The sequence below is a fragment of the Diceros bicornis genome, chromosome 31 (assembly GCF_020826845.1).
Source record: "Diceros bicornis minor isolate mBicDic1 chromosome 31, mDicBic1.mat.cur, whole genome shotgun sequence".
NCBI lineage: Eukaryota > Metazoa > Chordata > Mammalia > Perissodactyla > Rhinocerotidae > Diceros > Diceros bicornis.
Window position 1 is genome coordinate 12,309,146 of NC_080770.1, and position 15,388 is coordinate 12,324,533.

The 15,388-nt window shown below is 52.4% G+C and overlaps 1 protein-coding gene across 6 annotated transcripts in view; it reads left to right on the forward strand.

Moving 5' to 3' along the window:
* VPS37C (VPS37C subunit of ESCRT-I) overlaps window positions 1-15,388 on the forward strand; it is a 28,371-nt gene that overhangs the window by 9,685 nt on the left and 3,298 nt on the right. For 2 of the 6 annotated variants that reach the window (XM_058526742.1, XM_058526744.1), the window contains exons 2-3: window positions 10,569-10,667; window positions 14,533-14,704. In XM_058526742.1, coding sequence (XP_058382725.1) covers window positions 10,575-10,667; window positions 14,533-14,704 — 265 coding nt within the window. In that variant the 5' untranslated portion in view covers window positions 10,569-10,574. Of the gene's footprint in view, window positions 1-655; window positions 1,824-5,218; window positions 6,508-8,515; window positions 8,662-10,568; window positions 10,668-14,532; window positions 14,705-15,388 lie in introns of those variants that run through there. The other 4 variants (XM_058526741.1, XM_058526740.1, XM_058526739.1 and 1 more) reach the window with 4 other exon arrangements.

Here is a 15,388-nt window from a genome sequence, read left to right on the forward strand (position 1 = left end):
GAAGTTTAGGAAAACAACAAGAGTGGGCACTGCAGGCAAGTGGGAAGAGAGGGTGGAGGCTGCATGTCCTGACAGCACGAAGTTGGCTGCGGGAGATAAGGGGACAGAGAGGGAGGGAGGAGTGGGGCTTCGAAGAGATGACTAGCTTTAGGGAAGGTGGAGGGAGCAGGGAAACAGTGTTTAAAAAAAAATTAATCCAGATGGTTGTAAGGAAGAGGCACTGGAGGTGGAAAGACCCATTTGGAGTTTGCATAAGGACAAGGATGGACGCACTGAAAAGATTTTGGGGTGACGGATGGAAACTAGACTTTTGGTGGTGAACACAACGTAGTCTGTACAGAAGTTGAAATATAATGGTGTACACCTGAAATTTACACAGTGTTATCAATGTGACCTCAATAAAATAATAAAAAACTATATTCTTACTGTAAACAAGTTTAAAAATATGTGCAAAATATAGAAAATAAAAATACCATGTAAGTGTGAAAAAAAAGACTTCGGAACAATGACTAGATAAAACCTGATGATTGGACTTCACAGGTGAGGGAGACCTATGCACCGAGATGGCCTGGAGGGAAGTGAGGGCGAGAAGCTGGGGTGCTGATAGAAATGGAGGTTGGGAGGGAAATCTAGTTTGGGGAGGAAAAAAAGGGATGAGAGCCCCCCCCCCCCACATTTGGCAGAGTAAATGGGCCCATCATTCCTGAGTCTTCTTACTTGGGAGCCTGCTTTTGGGAAAAGAGGGGTCAGATGGAGTTATTCAGTGGAGGCAAGGAGCATTTGGTTGTTATGTAGATATTTATGTAAAGATGACAGTTTCCTTCAGAAAGCCTGTCCTGAGAGGTTGGACATTCCCCTCATAGATATATGGGCATGCCTATATTTGAAGACCTTTGTTCAGACTGGTTTGCAGCCTGTTGAGAAATCCAGACCCTTTGCTTCCCTCTGGGACCTGCTCTTTCAGAGCCCACCCACTCGGTGCCTCGCTGGGGGCCTGGCCAAGTTATCAGGCAGCATTTTACTGCAATAAGGTGTGAATGTGTGTGGATGAACACTACCTAGCGCCTGCTGGGTGTTTTTCTAGCACCTCCAGAGGTTATCTTGTTTAATTCTCGTTAAATCCTTACAACAGCCCCATGATGTTGGTAGTATTAGCCCCATTTTACCAATGAGAAACAGAATCAGATAGGCTGAATTATTTACCCAAAGTCATATAGCTAGGAAAAGGTCAAACTGGAATTTAAATCCAGGAATATTTGGCTCTAAAGCCCTGAACTCTTTCCCCTGCCTTTGGGAGTGGAGAGGGATCTCCAACCCCAACTTCAACCCCAGAAATTCCTTGGAAAGAAGGAAAACTAAAAAAGTCTCCCTTCTGGGGCTTACACGCCAACTTGTCAAATGGTGGGGCAGATCGGTAGGTTGCTGTTTTGGGCCAGGTGAGAAGCACATGATGGTTTGATTTGTTTGTATTAACTCCCGTGGGAAGTTAGGTGACTGCAACTGTCTGATTACTTGCTTGCATGGCCGGAATCATTCTGGGAAAAGAAAATTAGATCAAGTCAACAAATACTTCCTCATTAAGCAGCAGGGTGAGGAAGGTTTCTAAGGCAACCGCAGATCTTTTTAACAGGAGGGGTGGGATGGGGCCAGTTCCACATAACACATAACACGCGCAGGTTGAACTGTGCTGGTTGCTATGGTAATGAGTTATGCTGTGGCAGGTGGATGTGGGAAACTCACAAGAAACCGAAGGCCTTTACGACTGTCCTTGCTGTGTGATTTCAGGCTCCAAGTAGCTGGCAAGGAAGTGTTGGCTGCTAATGGTAAGGAGGGGAGTGACTTGAGCAGGGAAGACAGAATCTCCCTGCCCAGTCACTCACAGTTCCCTGTTATGATTCAATAATAGCAGCACTCATTTTGTTTAACTCAATATTGAGCCCCAGGAGTGTCAGGAGTCCCCCCTAATCATCAGATTACCGCCCAAGAGGCAGAATAATTATTTGCTCCATGCTCAGGAGCTTGCAAAGAAAGCCCTCTCAGGGCTGTTGGCTCTGCGAGGCACACAGCCCCCAGGGTGAGGTTATCATCATGGTGCCCATTTTCCAGATAAGGTAACTGAGGTTAGGGGACTTGATCAAGCTCACAGGATAAAGAGCTGTGGAGCCAAAGTGCAAACCCAGGGCATCTGTCCCCAGACTGTGCTTTTCTCCTCTGCACCCTCTGAGAGAGAGCTGGCATTAACTATTTAGACGGAAGCGAGGGCCGAGGGGCACTGCAGGCTGTCGCTAAGAGTGGCACGCCTTACTCTGATCTGAGCCCCTTGCGCTGAGAAAATGCTGCATTTTGCTCTCTGTCTTTACTTTTTTTTTTTTTTAAGTTTATCTTTGCAAAGGATCTGGTGTCAGTTGAAACTATTTGTTTTTGAGCTGAACCAGCCTGGCAAAGATTCTCATTGAACAAGAGCCATCAGTGTGTTGCTTTTTTTTCTTTTTTGAATTTTTTTTTTTTTTTGCTTATTAAGAACAGATCTGGAAGGCTGCTGTGAGTTGGAGCCCTTCCTGATATCCCCTCTCCCGGGTGACATTCTGCAGCCTCCCCCCTGGGGAGTGGTGGGAAAAGGCACTGCCTCTGACCTAAACCTACCGGGGTGTAGTGTGGTTGCCTTTCGGCCCTACTATCTTCCACCAGATCTTGTTCCCCATGTTTAAGGCATGTGAGATCGATTTCATCAAGATATAAAGTAGTGGAAACAAGTTGAGACCTAGAGATGCAAGCAGCAGGGACCAGTGGCTGGAGTCACCATAGTGTGTGGATTGCAAATGCCCAGGGGCCGCACCTGGAAACCTGCCTTCTTGGTTCTGGTTGATGCTGCTGCAGCTTTGGCAACCCCCACACTCAGTGCTCTGTGGCAGAGGTGGGCACCAGGACTCCTGTGAAATGTCTTTGTCACCTCACCCCTCTGCCCCCCAGCCTTTTCTGTGGAATCTGTTCTCCCGCATGTGTCTTTCATGGAGGGTATGGTGTTGATTTCAGGTTACAAACCACAGCCCACCCGGTGTCTTTTACAACTTTGAATTGGCTACTGAAATTTAAAGATGGGGCGATGTCACATCAATCTGGATTTCTAGCCTCCCTTGGAGACCTGGCAGGCCTGGCCAAGCTGGGCTAGCCTTCCTACCTGCAGGAGATACGGGAGCTGGGCTGGAGGACAAGCTCCCTTTGATGATCAGCGGCTCAGTGTCTGATGTGCCTGCCCGGGCCCTTGAAGGCTTCCGGGTTTGTAACCTCTGGTGGAGGTGAAAGCTGCAGAGGAGACAAAACAAAAAAACAAAGAAAGAAAGAAAAGAAAAAAAGCTTTTTTTCCCTCTCGGGTTGTTAGCGAGACAGTGATACATTTTCTCGTCTTGGCGGGGTGAACACACATTAGCGCATGTGCTGCCTTCCCACCTTGTCTGATCTGTGAGTTGATGATATCGCCCCCCAAATGAGGTGTTGTCTCGCTGTACCTGTGAATGCTGTGTAGCTGCCTGCCTGCCTCGCCAGCCTTCCCCTCCCTGTCTCCCGCCACCCATACACAGTGGCTCCCGTGCGGGCCCTGCTGTCACCGCCCCCCACCCTCCAACTCCTGTGCTAGCATGAGCAGGCCTCCCCCTCGGAACTGTCCACCTCCCCATCCTTACTCCCCTGGTCACCACCTCTGTTACGGCCCTGTCTTACCTGTATTCACCATGATTTGTGAAGTTTTTGCTTTTTAAAACTGAGTTCCTGGAGACTTAGCATCCATTTTTATATGTTGAGGCTGTGTCTGGCACACAGAACTCAGTAAATATTTGTTGACACCCTCTGCCCGCATTTATCCGCCCTACCTTTATTTGGGGCCGGGTACAGTTCTTGGCACATAGTTATCGTGCATTAAACATGCATTCAGTGAAGGCGTGAAGAAGTGAATGGGGGTGTGGAAACATGGAAGAAGCCCTGTTATCACATCCCCGTGTATTCATGGCCCGTCTGCCAGCTCACTGACTGGTTCTTTGCCTCCCTCCCTCGTCCATTTTCCACCAGACATTCCTGTGAGCCATCCCTGTGCCAGAGTCTGTGTGGGTGAACAAGACATGCTCCTTGCCTTCAAGGGGCTTACTGTTCTCACCTCAGCTCTTCTGTCCGCCCCCCCTAAACAGCAGACTCCAGACACCCCCAAGAAGTACCCAGCATCCTCCTGGGCACCTTGGTAAGTGGAAGGGGGTCCACATAACTTCTCAGGAACCCCCCAGTTGTCTGCATTGTGACAGCCTTGGTGGTTGTGGCCAGTTTGAGAAGCACTGGTTTGGACTTTTCTGCCACACTGGGTGGCCCAGAGGCAGAACAGTGCTGGCGGCAGATGCCCAGACGTCAGGGGCACTTGCTTTGTGGGCCTTAGGCAAAATATTGTCCTGTTCTTCTCTCCTTTTCCAAATTACCGACCCAAAGAAGGGCTTGTTTTCAGCCTCACTGGGTGGCTCTGGATCAGGTGATGTGTCCGTGACTTCTGGAAGGAAGGCACCAGAACTGCCAGGGGTGGGTGATGCTGCGATAAATCTCACATGACGGCACTTGCCTGCCTGGCCTGAGATGTCCGAGGGCGAGGATGTGAGCGCCATCCATCTGGGAGCCAGGGACCAAGGAGGGGCTGGGATAATCCACGTGCTTGTGTGGGCGCGTAATCTCTGCATCTTGGACAACCTTGTGACTAAACTACCCTCATCTTTCCCCCAGTGATGGGCAGAGCAGTGGGGCAAAGGTGCTCGTGAAATTAAATCAGCAGAGATGGGAAGGGACTCAGGCCTCTGGGGTTTGACCCCAACAGCTTACAGGACCTTGGGCAATACCCTTACTCTTTCTTTCTGGACTTCATTTCATCTCAGAAATAGGGGTAATTAAGCCATGTGCTCGCTTTACTTCCTAGGGTGATTATATAAATTAATGGGAGAATTTGCAAAGGGCTTTGATCTCAGAAGAAGGGAGCCATGTGACCGTCAGAGATTGTGTATCCGTTTTACAGGTTAGGAAAATTGAGTCTCTATAAAGAGAATGTTTGGCACATTTGGGGGTGGATCCTGAGCACACGTCATTCCAGAAGAAATGGGCCCATGCGGCCCTTACATGTGCTGGCAGCGCCTTGTGAGGCAATGGGAGAGGAGGTGGCCCGGGGGGTGGAGCCTGATGGAAGGAGCAGCAGGGCTGCTAGTTCTGGTGGCCCATCTTTTGTCACCACAGGCGAGTTGCATGTCACTCTGCGTTAACTTCACCGCCTGTGAAATAGGCATGGTAGAATTGAGGGGGATGTTGAATTAGAAACCAGAGAAGGTGCAATTAGAAGAAAAATGCTACAGCCCACAGCCCACTGTGGCCAATTACATTTCAACTGAAAACTTGCCGGATGAAAAGAGGTCCATTTCCAGTGTTATCGAGGGCATCAGCATACACAGACCGACCTGGAGAGTTCGCTCTGGTGGGCCTGACCTGTCTATGACATGGAAGTGTTTCATACTGGAAGTTCTCAAGGCACTTAAAATACGCGTGGCCTATTTTGAAGTCTGCAATGAAAGGGACTTGACACAAGACAGGCATTTTACTACCATGGGGCTGAGATGTTTTCTGAATTTTAGAGTGGTCATCTTTCCCAATCGGAGTGGCAGAGATAGTCATTACAGACGGGAGCCAGAGTGCCCTCTTCCTGTCCCTTTGATCTCCAGTGTTCCAGAAGGCTTTTGTGCGTACCAGGCCTCCGACGGAGGTTGAGGGGTGACCTCAGCACCTAAGGACATGCTACCGGAGGCTGGACTGCACATTCCCACGCAGAATAGAATCCTGTGCCCCAACTGGGGACCACGGCCGGGGGACCTGAAGCCAGGGAGAGGGTGTTCTAATTAGGAGAGCTGTGTGTTTCGTTCATTGCCCACTTTGGGGAGAATTCTTGCTGTCTAGAAGACAATGTGATGATTTGGGCCACCGGGTAGGTGTTACAGGGATGTTTGCCACAGGGAGTTCGAGGCCATCAAACAGCCAGGTGTGGGGCTTTAGGTCCCAGAGGAAGATCACCGTTTGGGATGGTGGCTGGAGGGGAACGGATCCGAGGGGGCCTGTGTGACGGTACAATGGGCCACACACTTCACTGTACCCCAGAATTATCTGGAGACTCACTTGCTTATTTATTTCTTGATTGGCCACCATTCTTTATTTAACACAGGAAAATCTCCTTTCTTGCTGAATATCTGCAGTCACTTAATTACCCAACTTTGATGACAAGTTCCCTCCTTGGTGCTGCTGCTGTCCCTGTCTCTGTCCCCTGCGAAAGCAACAGCAGTCTTCTGCAGGTTTTAGCAACATCAGGCCCCCTTTTGTGCGACCTGGGACTTTCAAACCCACAGGGAGGGGCCTTGGTAACTTTGCTTTCACAGACTCATCCATCGAACACCCACGTTTACTACAAGTTCAAGAAGGATGGACACGCACACGAGATCCACAGAGGTATCAATAGTACCCTTTCGTCAGCCCCAGTGGGAAGAGAATTCAGAGTATTGTAAAAGACTTGAATGTTTCACAAAGATTTTGTTTTGGTGACTTTCCTTTAATTGAAATGTTTCCCTTTTTAGGGGGAAAAAAGTAGCTGGCGAGGGCAGGCCCATCAGGGAGGCTAGTCCTCTCAGTTAGCTGTAGGGCGGGTCCTGCTCAGGTAAGCTCCCGGTGCCTCCTGGGCCGCAGGGCCCAGCGCAGACCCACCCTCGGCCTTCCCTGCCTCGGCCTCGTGGAGTGTGGGTCTCCTGGCCTGTTAGAAGCCTGAGATTGTAGCAGGCACGCTCTTCATGTGAATCTCCCTGTGGAGTTGGCCAGAGCGTGGGCTATCTTCTCGAGAGCTGTAGCCTCAATGTTCTGCTGGTTGGGCTTGACAACGTGGTAGCCACGTCTGTCGCCGTCCCGGTTGGTGATACTTATTGTCATGGGGCTGCAAACCTGGAGCTTAAATCCTGGAGAGAAGGACCCCTGTCTTGTGGGCCTGGTCCCACCGTGCCTGTATGGGCCAAGCCATAGGCACTCAGAGGGAAGTGCATTCGGGGTCCTGGCAGAGACTCACTCAGTAGAGACCACACAGGGCATTGAGCCCCTGCATTCTCATCCTGCCTCTGCAGACACTGGTTGACAAATAAATCCCTTCCTCTCCCAGGGTCTTTGCTTTTCCTCCCTCAGATGAGCCTATGCCCACCTGAGTTCCCTCAGAGTGCTAGAGGAAGGGCAGAGTAAGACAATAGATGCCAAGCTGGTGTGACGCGGCTAGCTTAGTTAAAATGAAAACTTCATTAAAAGTTAAATTAAGAGCCCTGGAGATGCTGAAGTTCTGGGTCTAGAGGAGGCCGTGGAACTCTGGCTTTAAACAAGGACTCCAGTGATTCTGATGTACATGGTGAGAAACACCCTGGATTGGTTAGGGCACTGCCACCTCCTAGCCTGGTGACCTTGGGTACCTCTGTCAGCCTCCTCTGTGAGGTGGGATAATAGCGGTACTCACTGCGTAAGGTGGTTATGAGGGTCTTCGTAATGGCATATATGTAGCACTTACTGTGTTCCAGGCACTGCTCTGTTTTACAGATGGAGAAACTGAGGCACAAAGAGATGAAATAACACAGCTAGTAGGTGGCAGAGCCGGGATTCAAACCCAGGCAGTCTGGCTCCAGAGTCCATTCTCCTAACATCTAGGCCAGTGGTTCTCAAAGTGTGTTCCAGGGACCCCTGGGGGTCTCTGAGACCCTTTCAGGCCCTCCATGAGGTTGGAACGATTTTCATAATCTGAGACGTTATTTTCCTTTTTTACTCTCTTTCTCGAATGAGTGTACAGTGGAGTTTTCAGAGGGTACACGACATGACATCATTCTGGCAGCTAGTGTGTGTGCTTGTCTATTCTTGTGTTTTAAAAATTTCTCACTTTTAATTTCTAATACAGTAAATATTAGTAGCTAAAATCCACGTAAGTGAAATCTCTCTGGGGTCGTCAGTAATGTCAGGAGCGAGAGGTGTCCTGAGACAAAAAAGTGTGTGATCTGTTCTCAAGGCTGTGCTGCCCGAAGTGTGGTACTTGTCGAGCATGGAGCACGACACGTCCCCTGGTGGGTGGTTGAAAGAAAAGTTGGTGCCCGTCCTGGGGAATTGTGGCTCTGCCCAGGGCTCTCCCGGTGGGTGCGTGGAAACCTCGCTGAGTGTGAGAGTGTATCTGGATCCGCCGGGACCTTCGCAGATGGCACTGCTAACCGTGCTGATTGTGTGTGGTCGGCCAGCTGTCCCCACTGGAGCGTCCATCCTTGGCCCAGGGGTATCTCTATGCTCAGCCCTGACTCAGCGGGAGGGAGCAGACACCCTATTCTGTGGCAGGTCCCTCCCTGGGCGAGGCTGGACTGGGTGCTGCTGCTGCTGCAGCCCAGCAGGTTCTCAGCTGGGCCGTGCTGGAGGCCTTAGTAACAAATAAATAATTTCTGTGATGTTGGAGTCTTTCGCCAGCGTTTGTTCCAGGCCAGGCCTCACGCTAAACCGCTGCTTTGCCTGCGTTATCTCATTGAACCTTGCACCAACCCATTTTACAGATGAAGAGCCTGAGGCCCAGGGAGGTTCCACTTGTGTGAGGTCCCACAGCTGGTAAGTGGCAGGGCCCGGGACTCAGACTAGGTCTGTCTGACCCAGCCCATGCCCCTAACATGTTTCAGATCTTCAGAATGTTGCTCAGTTCCTCCTGCTCGTGGCAGACTCACTCGGTTTGCAGTGTACCTTTGGGGTTCTGTTCCTTTCCAGGGCCTGTGCAGTCTGCTCTTCCCGTGCCCCAACTTTTAGACCAAGGGTTTGGAGCAGCAGGGTAAGGTGTGGACAGAGTGCAGGTTTGAATTTGACTCTGCCGTTTGTAACCTTTCTGATCCCACCTGATTGCGCCCCCTCAACAGCGCATCTAAAACTCACACTGCGGTGCTCAGTAAGCGGGGGTCTCCACTGTCCCAGGACTAGCAAGGAGCTATGGTCTCTCTCAGAATCTTGCCCCGGATCAGCTGCATCAGCATCTCCAGGAGAAATCTCTGGATTTCTGGGCCACGCCCTGGCTCACTGCCGTGGAGCTCTGCGGGCAGGGCTGGGGCACCCGCGTTTTCAGCGAACAGCCCCCGGTGGACCCCAAAACCAGGCGTTCCTTGCCTTAGAGGTTGGGGGCTACATTCACCCCTCAGGAGAGAACAGATAGTGGTGGTGACCCTGTTTGGATAGCTCTTTATCAGTAAGGTGACCGTATAATTTGTTGCCTAAACTGGAACACTTTTGAGCATGAAAAGGGACACCATTAATAGCCACACCAGGACCTGAGGAGTAAACCAGGACTTTCCTGGCAAACTTGTCACTATTATCAGTTCTCTTGTCATCTTTCTGATGGCCCTGGAGACGCTATTCCCTTCCTATTAGAGATGGGGAAACTGAGACCCAGAGAAGATTGCTTCTGGCCACACAGTTTTAACCCTGGTCCTTGATTCCAGAATGCCTTCTTGGCCGAGTCGTTGGTGCTGGTCACTCAAGCAGAGCACTGGTGCGGGGGTGTGGGCGCCTCCAGATTCTATAGTGTTGGAATCTTTTAAAAACTAGCATAACCTTGGTAATGAGAAAAACCTACATTAAAGCCGTAACACACACATCTAGAAAAGATAAAAACATTGGATCCTGCCAGCAGAAAGGAAGCTAGTCCTGCGTATGCTTGTGCTGCCTCTTCTCAGTCCCTGGGGCTCCCTCCTGGGGCCTCGCTGTGACCCCTCTGTCACACAGACGGTTGATCGATGTCCCTCTGGGCAGAGTGACAGGGAGAGGAATGCTGACCCCAGCTCTTGTGTCAGAGCAGACATTCTATTCGGGTCAGTCAATTTCTTCTTCTTCTGATTGCCTAGGGGTTTTTTTTTTTGTTCCCTGGCGAGGAGGCGTGCATGTGACAGCCCGTGTTTGTGGCCTGCGGAGAGGACCACAGTGCAGAGAATACTTGAGGGAAACCCGAGGTTGTCAGTGTACTAAATATAACAATCAGCGACACACTCGAGCCTGTGATGTTGGAGCCCACAGAGTCCCAAGTGTGAAGGTTGAGTGTATTTCTGGTTCAGACAGAAATAGACACCTACCAGAGGGTGTGCTGGCATCAGGGCTCGCAGGCGGCCCCGGGCCAGATTTAGTCTCTGTCCCGGGTTGCCTGGCTCTCTCCTCCTGCCCCTTCCTATCTGCTCCTTGGGGAGCTTCATCTAACATCATGAGGAATCTTGGTTTTGCCTCTGGCTGCCGAGTGATTTCACGTATCCTGCTGTTCACAGTTTGGGTGGAAGGAGCCTCTCCTTGGTCTCCCTGGGGACAGGGGATGGCCAGGGTGGCCGGAATGTGCTCAGTGGGACTCTTGCCCCTCAAGCCTCCCTGTGGAGTGAAAGCATCCTTGGGAAACTCCAGTTTGTCTATGACAGATAATATATGTGGGCTCGGGGGTCCTTCCCCCCGAGCTGCCCCTTCCTCACTTCAGTGTCGTTCTGTGTTCACAGGGAAAGATGGAGACGCTGAAAGACAAGACCCTGGAGGAGCTGGAGGCGATGCAGAATGACCCGGAGGCCATTGACCAGCTGGCCCAGGAGTCCCCTGAGGTAGAGGAAGGGTGTCATGGGGCCAAAGAAAGGCCAGCAGATGGGACTGACGCCTGCTTAAGGACGCTTGCTTTCTGGGAGTTTGGGCCAAGGTTGTCTCCCTTTTCTGTGGCCTTCACCCTGGATCTAGCCTGAGGAGCCTCTGAGGTCTCAGTGTCGTTCCTGGGCCCTCTGAGAGTTCTAGGGGCAGTGCTGGGGAGCCTGGGGCCCCCACGTGAACTCAGGCCTCTGGTGCCTCCCAGGGACCCACGTACCCCAGGAGCCCCCACATACCGTCCTGGCCTGAATCTGGAGGCAGTTCCTGAATGTACTGTACTGTCTTGTAGCTGCCTTTCCCCAAGGGCCTCACCTGGCCCTGCATCTCCAGGAGGGGCCATTCTTGGGCTGGGATATAGGCTCATCTCCTGTTTGACCCCGTTTCCTACCATAACTGGCACCTAATCGTCTCAGCTCCTCATCACAGTCCTCCTGGGAATGAAATAACCCTCCTGAACGTACGGGGCTGTACACTTTATAAAGGGCTTTCCCTGTCTCCACGTCTCCTCGACCCTGCGACTCCCCTGCGAGGTAGGAGAGGTCAGGCGACTGGATGTGGCCACAGCGCTGGCTATACTCACAGTCACACCTCGAGTGGCTGCAGCCTGGCGACTGCTCTGGAAGCTACCGCCTGCTGCCCCTAAACTAAGGAGAGACACAGCCACATTTAATACCAAGCTCATTTGATTTGCATTTGGAATGTGTTTTTATTTCTGCTGATGAACAGCTGTGGTGTGTCGTCTGTGCATACACAATATGCTGCCAAAAAAAGGAAGCCACCCCACCCAGCTCCTCCTACTTCCTCCTCCCCAGAGCATGTCCCTCGCTGTAAGGGGGACACACAGGGTGGATGTGCTCCCTTGCTCGTGTTCTCGCTGCCCCCCACCACCCCTCCACTCAGATGAGCCATCTGTGCTGGGGCTGCAGGGGCGGGAGTATGGGACAGGGTGTGAGGAGAGGTCCGGGGATTCCCTGTGGCCCGTCCTGCCGCCCTGAGCTCGTTCAGTGAGGGCGTGATGCAAAGCTTGTCTTGGTTAAGCTCCAAGGCCGACTCAAATGGTTAATTAGGCCATGAGCCCTGCCAGGGCCGGGCTCTGAGCTGGCACGGCGCCGGGCTCAGCGCACGTCCTCACTCCTTCATCTTCCATTCTGCGTCTGTCACATAGGAAGCACCAAGTGTTTCTTGAACCTTCCGAGGCCTGCTCTAGAGTGCACGACACTTCACAGAAGCAAGCTTGACATAATGTAATTAGTTGGCCTCCAAGCTCAGGAGGCTGATAGGATCTGTGGCACGGCGCAGAATCTCGGAAAATGTGAGCAGGAACGACCTCTTGGGCAAAAGGCAACTTGAATTCTGTGGTGTGCAGCCATGCCTGACTGATTGATTCGAGTTCTCTGAGGGGAAGAACACTCATGGGATCAGAGGACGTGAAGTAGGGCGAGCTGCTTGACTTCAGAATGCCATGGACGAGGTTCTCTCTCGTGGGCTGTGAAGCATAATTGAGTCTCTGTGGGACTGTGAGGCGGGATGCGAGCTCATTAGTTTGGGATGTGGACGTTGCTTGGAGAAAAGAGTTAGTGGGAACATCTCTCCATGTAGAAGAGTGAATGGTGGCGTCGAGGCAGGCGGGCGCGGTGCTAGAACTGTCTTAGTGACCTCTCATAAATGACTGGTGGAGGGCTTCATAGTGAAGCCCTAATGGAGAAAGACTGGGGGAGGCTGTGGGCCGAGGGGGCAGAAATAGAGGGGACAAGGTTTAGGGGAAAGCGATACAGCGTAGATTTATTGGTTGAGACCCAGGGAAAAGACAGTGGATGTATGAAGAGGATACGTCTGTTACCACGTACATACCCAGGTTCTTTACCCGCCACACAAGAGGGGCCAAATAAAACTGGAACACCAGGCTTATTGCAAGGAAGGAGTTTTTATTTCGGGTGACGTCAGCTGGGAGACGAGAGCTCTCAAATTTGTCTTGTCTCCCCAAAAGACTGGAGGCAAGGGGTTTTAAAGGTTGTGAGGAATGTGGCTGCTGGTAGGGACGGGGAGCCTGTGGCCCTGCTGGTCAGCGCTTTCCCACCAGCCTGCGTTGGCCTTGTGAGGCTGCTGGCAGGGAGGGGGATGGCGAAATAAGGGAATCGCAAGTGGGTGTCCTTCAACCGTCTCTGTGGTGGAGGGTGGATTCTGGTGCCAGGGAGTCAAGCAGTTGAGGTCGGAGAAGCTTTAGCTTCTTGACATCAGTTTCCCTGTAACAAACCTCAAGAACTGGTAATTAGCCAAAACTTCAGTGTGAGCCCAGCTTGAGGCCACCTGGGCTTTTAACAATTTGTGTCTCTATCTGCCTTGTGAAGTTCAGGGATACAAAAGTTTAAAAAAAAAAACCAATATTTACATATGAATGTAACTTAGAGAAACAGGGATAGAGGGTGAGTGTTTTTGGTTTTAACTCCATATATTCTGGGTTTAATATAGGGGAACTGATAGCAGGGCCGCTATCACGCCCACTGAGGATCCCTGGGGCCCCCAAGGGGCAGCTGAGGCCTTCAGCCCTCCCACTCTGTGTCAGCCACAGAAGTAAAGAAAAGCTTTTATGGCTAATAAAAATGAGATCGAAACTCCACGGTGTTGACATCCCTGAGTCACTGTGCTTGCCGAGTGGCTCAGGAGGGTGTCTGTGGCCAGCGGCCGTGTCTGTGGGGGGAGGTGGCTGTGGCGTCCCTCTTCCCAGTCTGGAGCACGAAGCGCAGGCTCGAGGCCCTGTGGCTGGGGACCGCAGGAGGGCAGGCCTCCCTGAAGCCCTCTCATCCAGGATGCCTGGTCTGCATCTGGTGGGGGACAAGCCAGTTTGTCACGAGCTGACCCTGGCAGAGAAGCTGCACGGTGGCTCCCGTGTGGAAGCTGGTCTTGCTGGGCTGTGCCTGAGCCCTGGGTGGGTGCTGAGTCCTCTCTTCTGCCACATGGTGCTGTGGGTGTATTGTCCCTAGTGTCTCGAGGTGGCAGGTCTGATGCTCCGCCCTCCTCTCAGTAAAGAGGACGCCCTGGCACGTGGTTGGGGCTTCAGGTCAGAGCAGGTGGGGAAGGGTTCCCGTGGCTGCCGCCTCACTGGTGACGACAGCACAGGACCTGGCCGAGGGCAGAGTGCTCCTTGGCTTGGGAGAGTGCTTTCAGCAGGCACGTCCAGGTGCAAAGGTTGGCATCAGGGCTTCCGGTGGCTACAGGTGGCCTGTGTTGGTGGGAGTCCTCTGCTGACCATGGGGACTCCCCTCCAGTTCTTGGGGCCCATCCATTAATTCATGTGCACAGCTTCTCTGCAGAACACACATGTGGCTTAGGAGGCAGGGACAAGTCTCTCCTGAATCAGCATCACGGTCTGGCCCTGGCTTTCTCCATCTTCAGAGTAACTTTATTGGGGGGCCTCATTGTGTGTCTGGCCTGTGGCCTGGCTGGGCCACCTTAGTCCACCTCATAGTAGGTCTCACGACTCTGAATCTTGGGGATAAGTGGTTGGGACTTGTGGTCCCTTCTCTCGTGGAAAGCCTCTGACTTCTGCACAGCCCCTGGTGGGCCTGGCCCCTGCTCCTCACGTGGCCTTGGGTAAGCTAAGAGCCTTCAGTTCCATTTCCCACATGTATCCACCACACAAGCTGTTGGATTAAGGATTCGGGGGGTGCCTACGTCAGAGGGCTTTGCTCAGAGTTTGAACCCAGGTTCCTCTGACTCTAGTTGAGGCTGGGTATTGCCCGGTCCCCCTGTGGTGAGTGATGAGTTCCAGAAGCCCAGGTCCAGTCTGCCATGAGGTGTTTCTTACGGTCAAGTGTCCTGCTCTTTCAGGTCCAGGACCTGCAGCTGGAACGGGAGATGGCACTGGCTACCAACCGGAGCCTGGCCGAGCGGAACCTGGAGTTCCAGGGTCCCCTGGAGATCAGCCGCTCAAACCTCTCGGACAAGTACCAGGAGCTCCGGAAGCTCGTGGAGCGGTGCCAGGAGCAGAAGGCAAAGCTGGGTAGGGATGGCTGGGAGTGTGCCGTGGGGGCGCTCCTCTGTTAACTCAGGGTCCGCATTCAAGGTTGGACTTGGGGGAGCTGCTGGAATGGCCTGGAAGGATAGATTCCCTCTCCCTTGCCCAGGACAGGACAGGGCCAGCAGTTCCTGAGGGTCTCCATGTCCTCAGCCCTGTGCTGAGTGCTCTACTTACACTTTTTCACAACAGACATATAAGGGTTGGCATTGTTGTTATTCTCATTTCATAGATGAGAGAAATGAGACTGAGAGAGATTCAAGAGTTGGCCAGGGTTACACAGCTAGATAGAGGTGGAGCTGGGATCTGAGTCCAGAGAGCCTGTGTCCTACACTGCTGCTGTTGACTCGGCCAGCTCAGCTTCTGCTCTTTACAGAGCTGGTCTGAGCTCTCTGTGTCCCGGGACACACCTGTGGAAGTGGGTGGGGCTGTCCTGGTCTTGATGGTGAAGGACTTGATGCTCAGACAGGTGAAATAACCTTCCCCTGTGAGGTAGAACAGGGTCGGGGCGGGTCTGTGGGCTCCGAAGCCTGAGTCCTCTTGCTTCCCAGGCTGGCGTCGAGCAGACAGATCAGCCAAGGTCTGGGCTGGGCTCCTCTCTGCTCTGAAAGGTGACCTAAGGGAACTGGACCAAAAGGGGCTCTGCAGCAGACTCAGCACCTCAGTGCA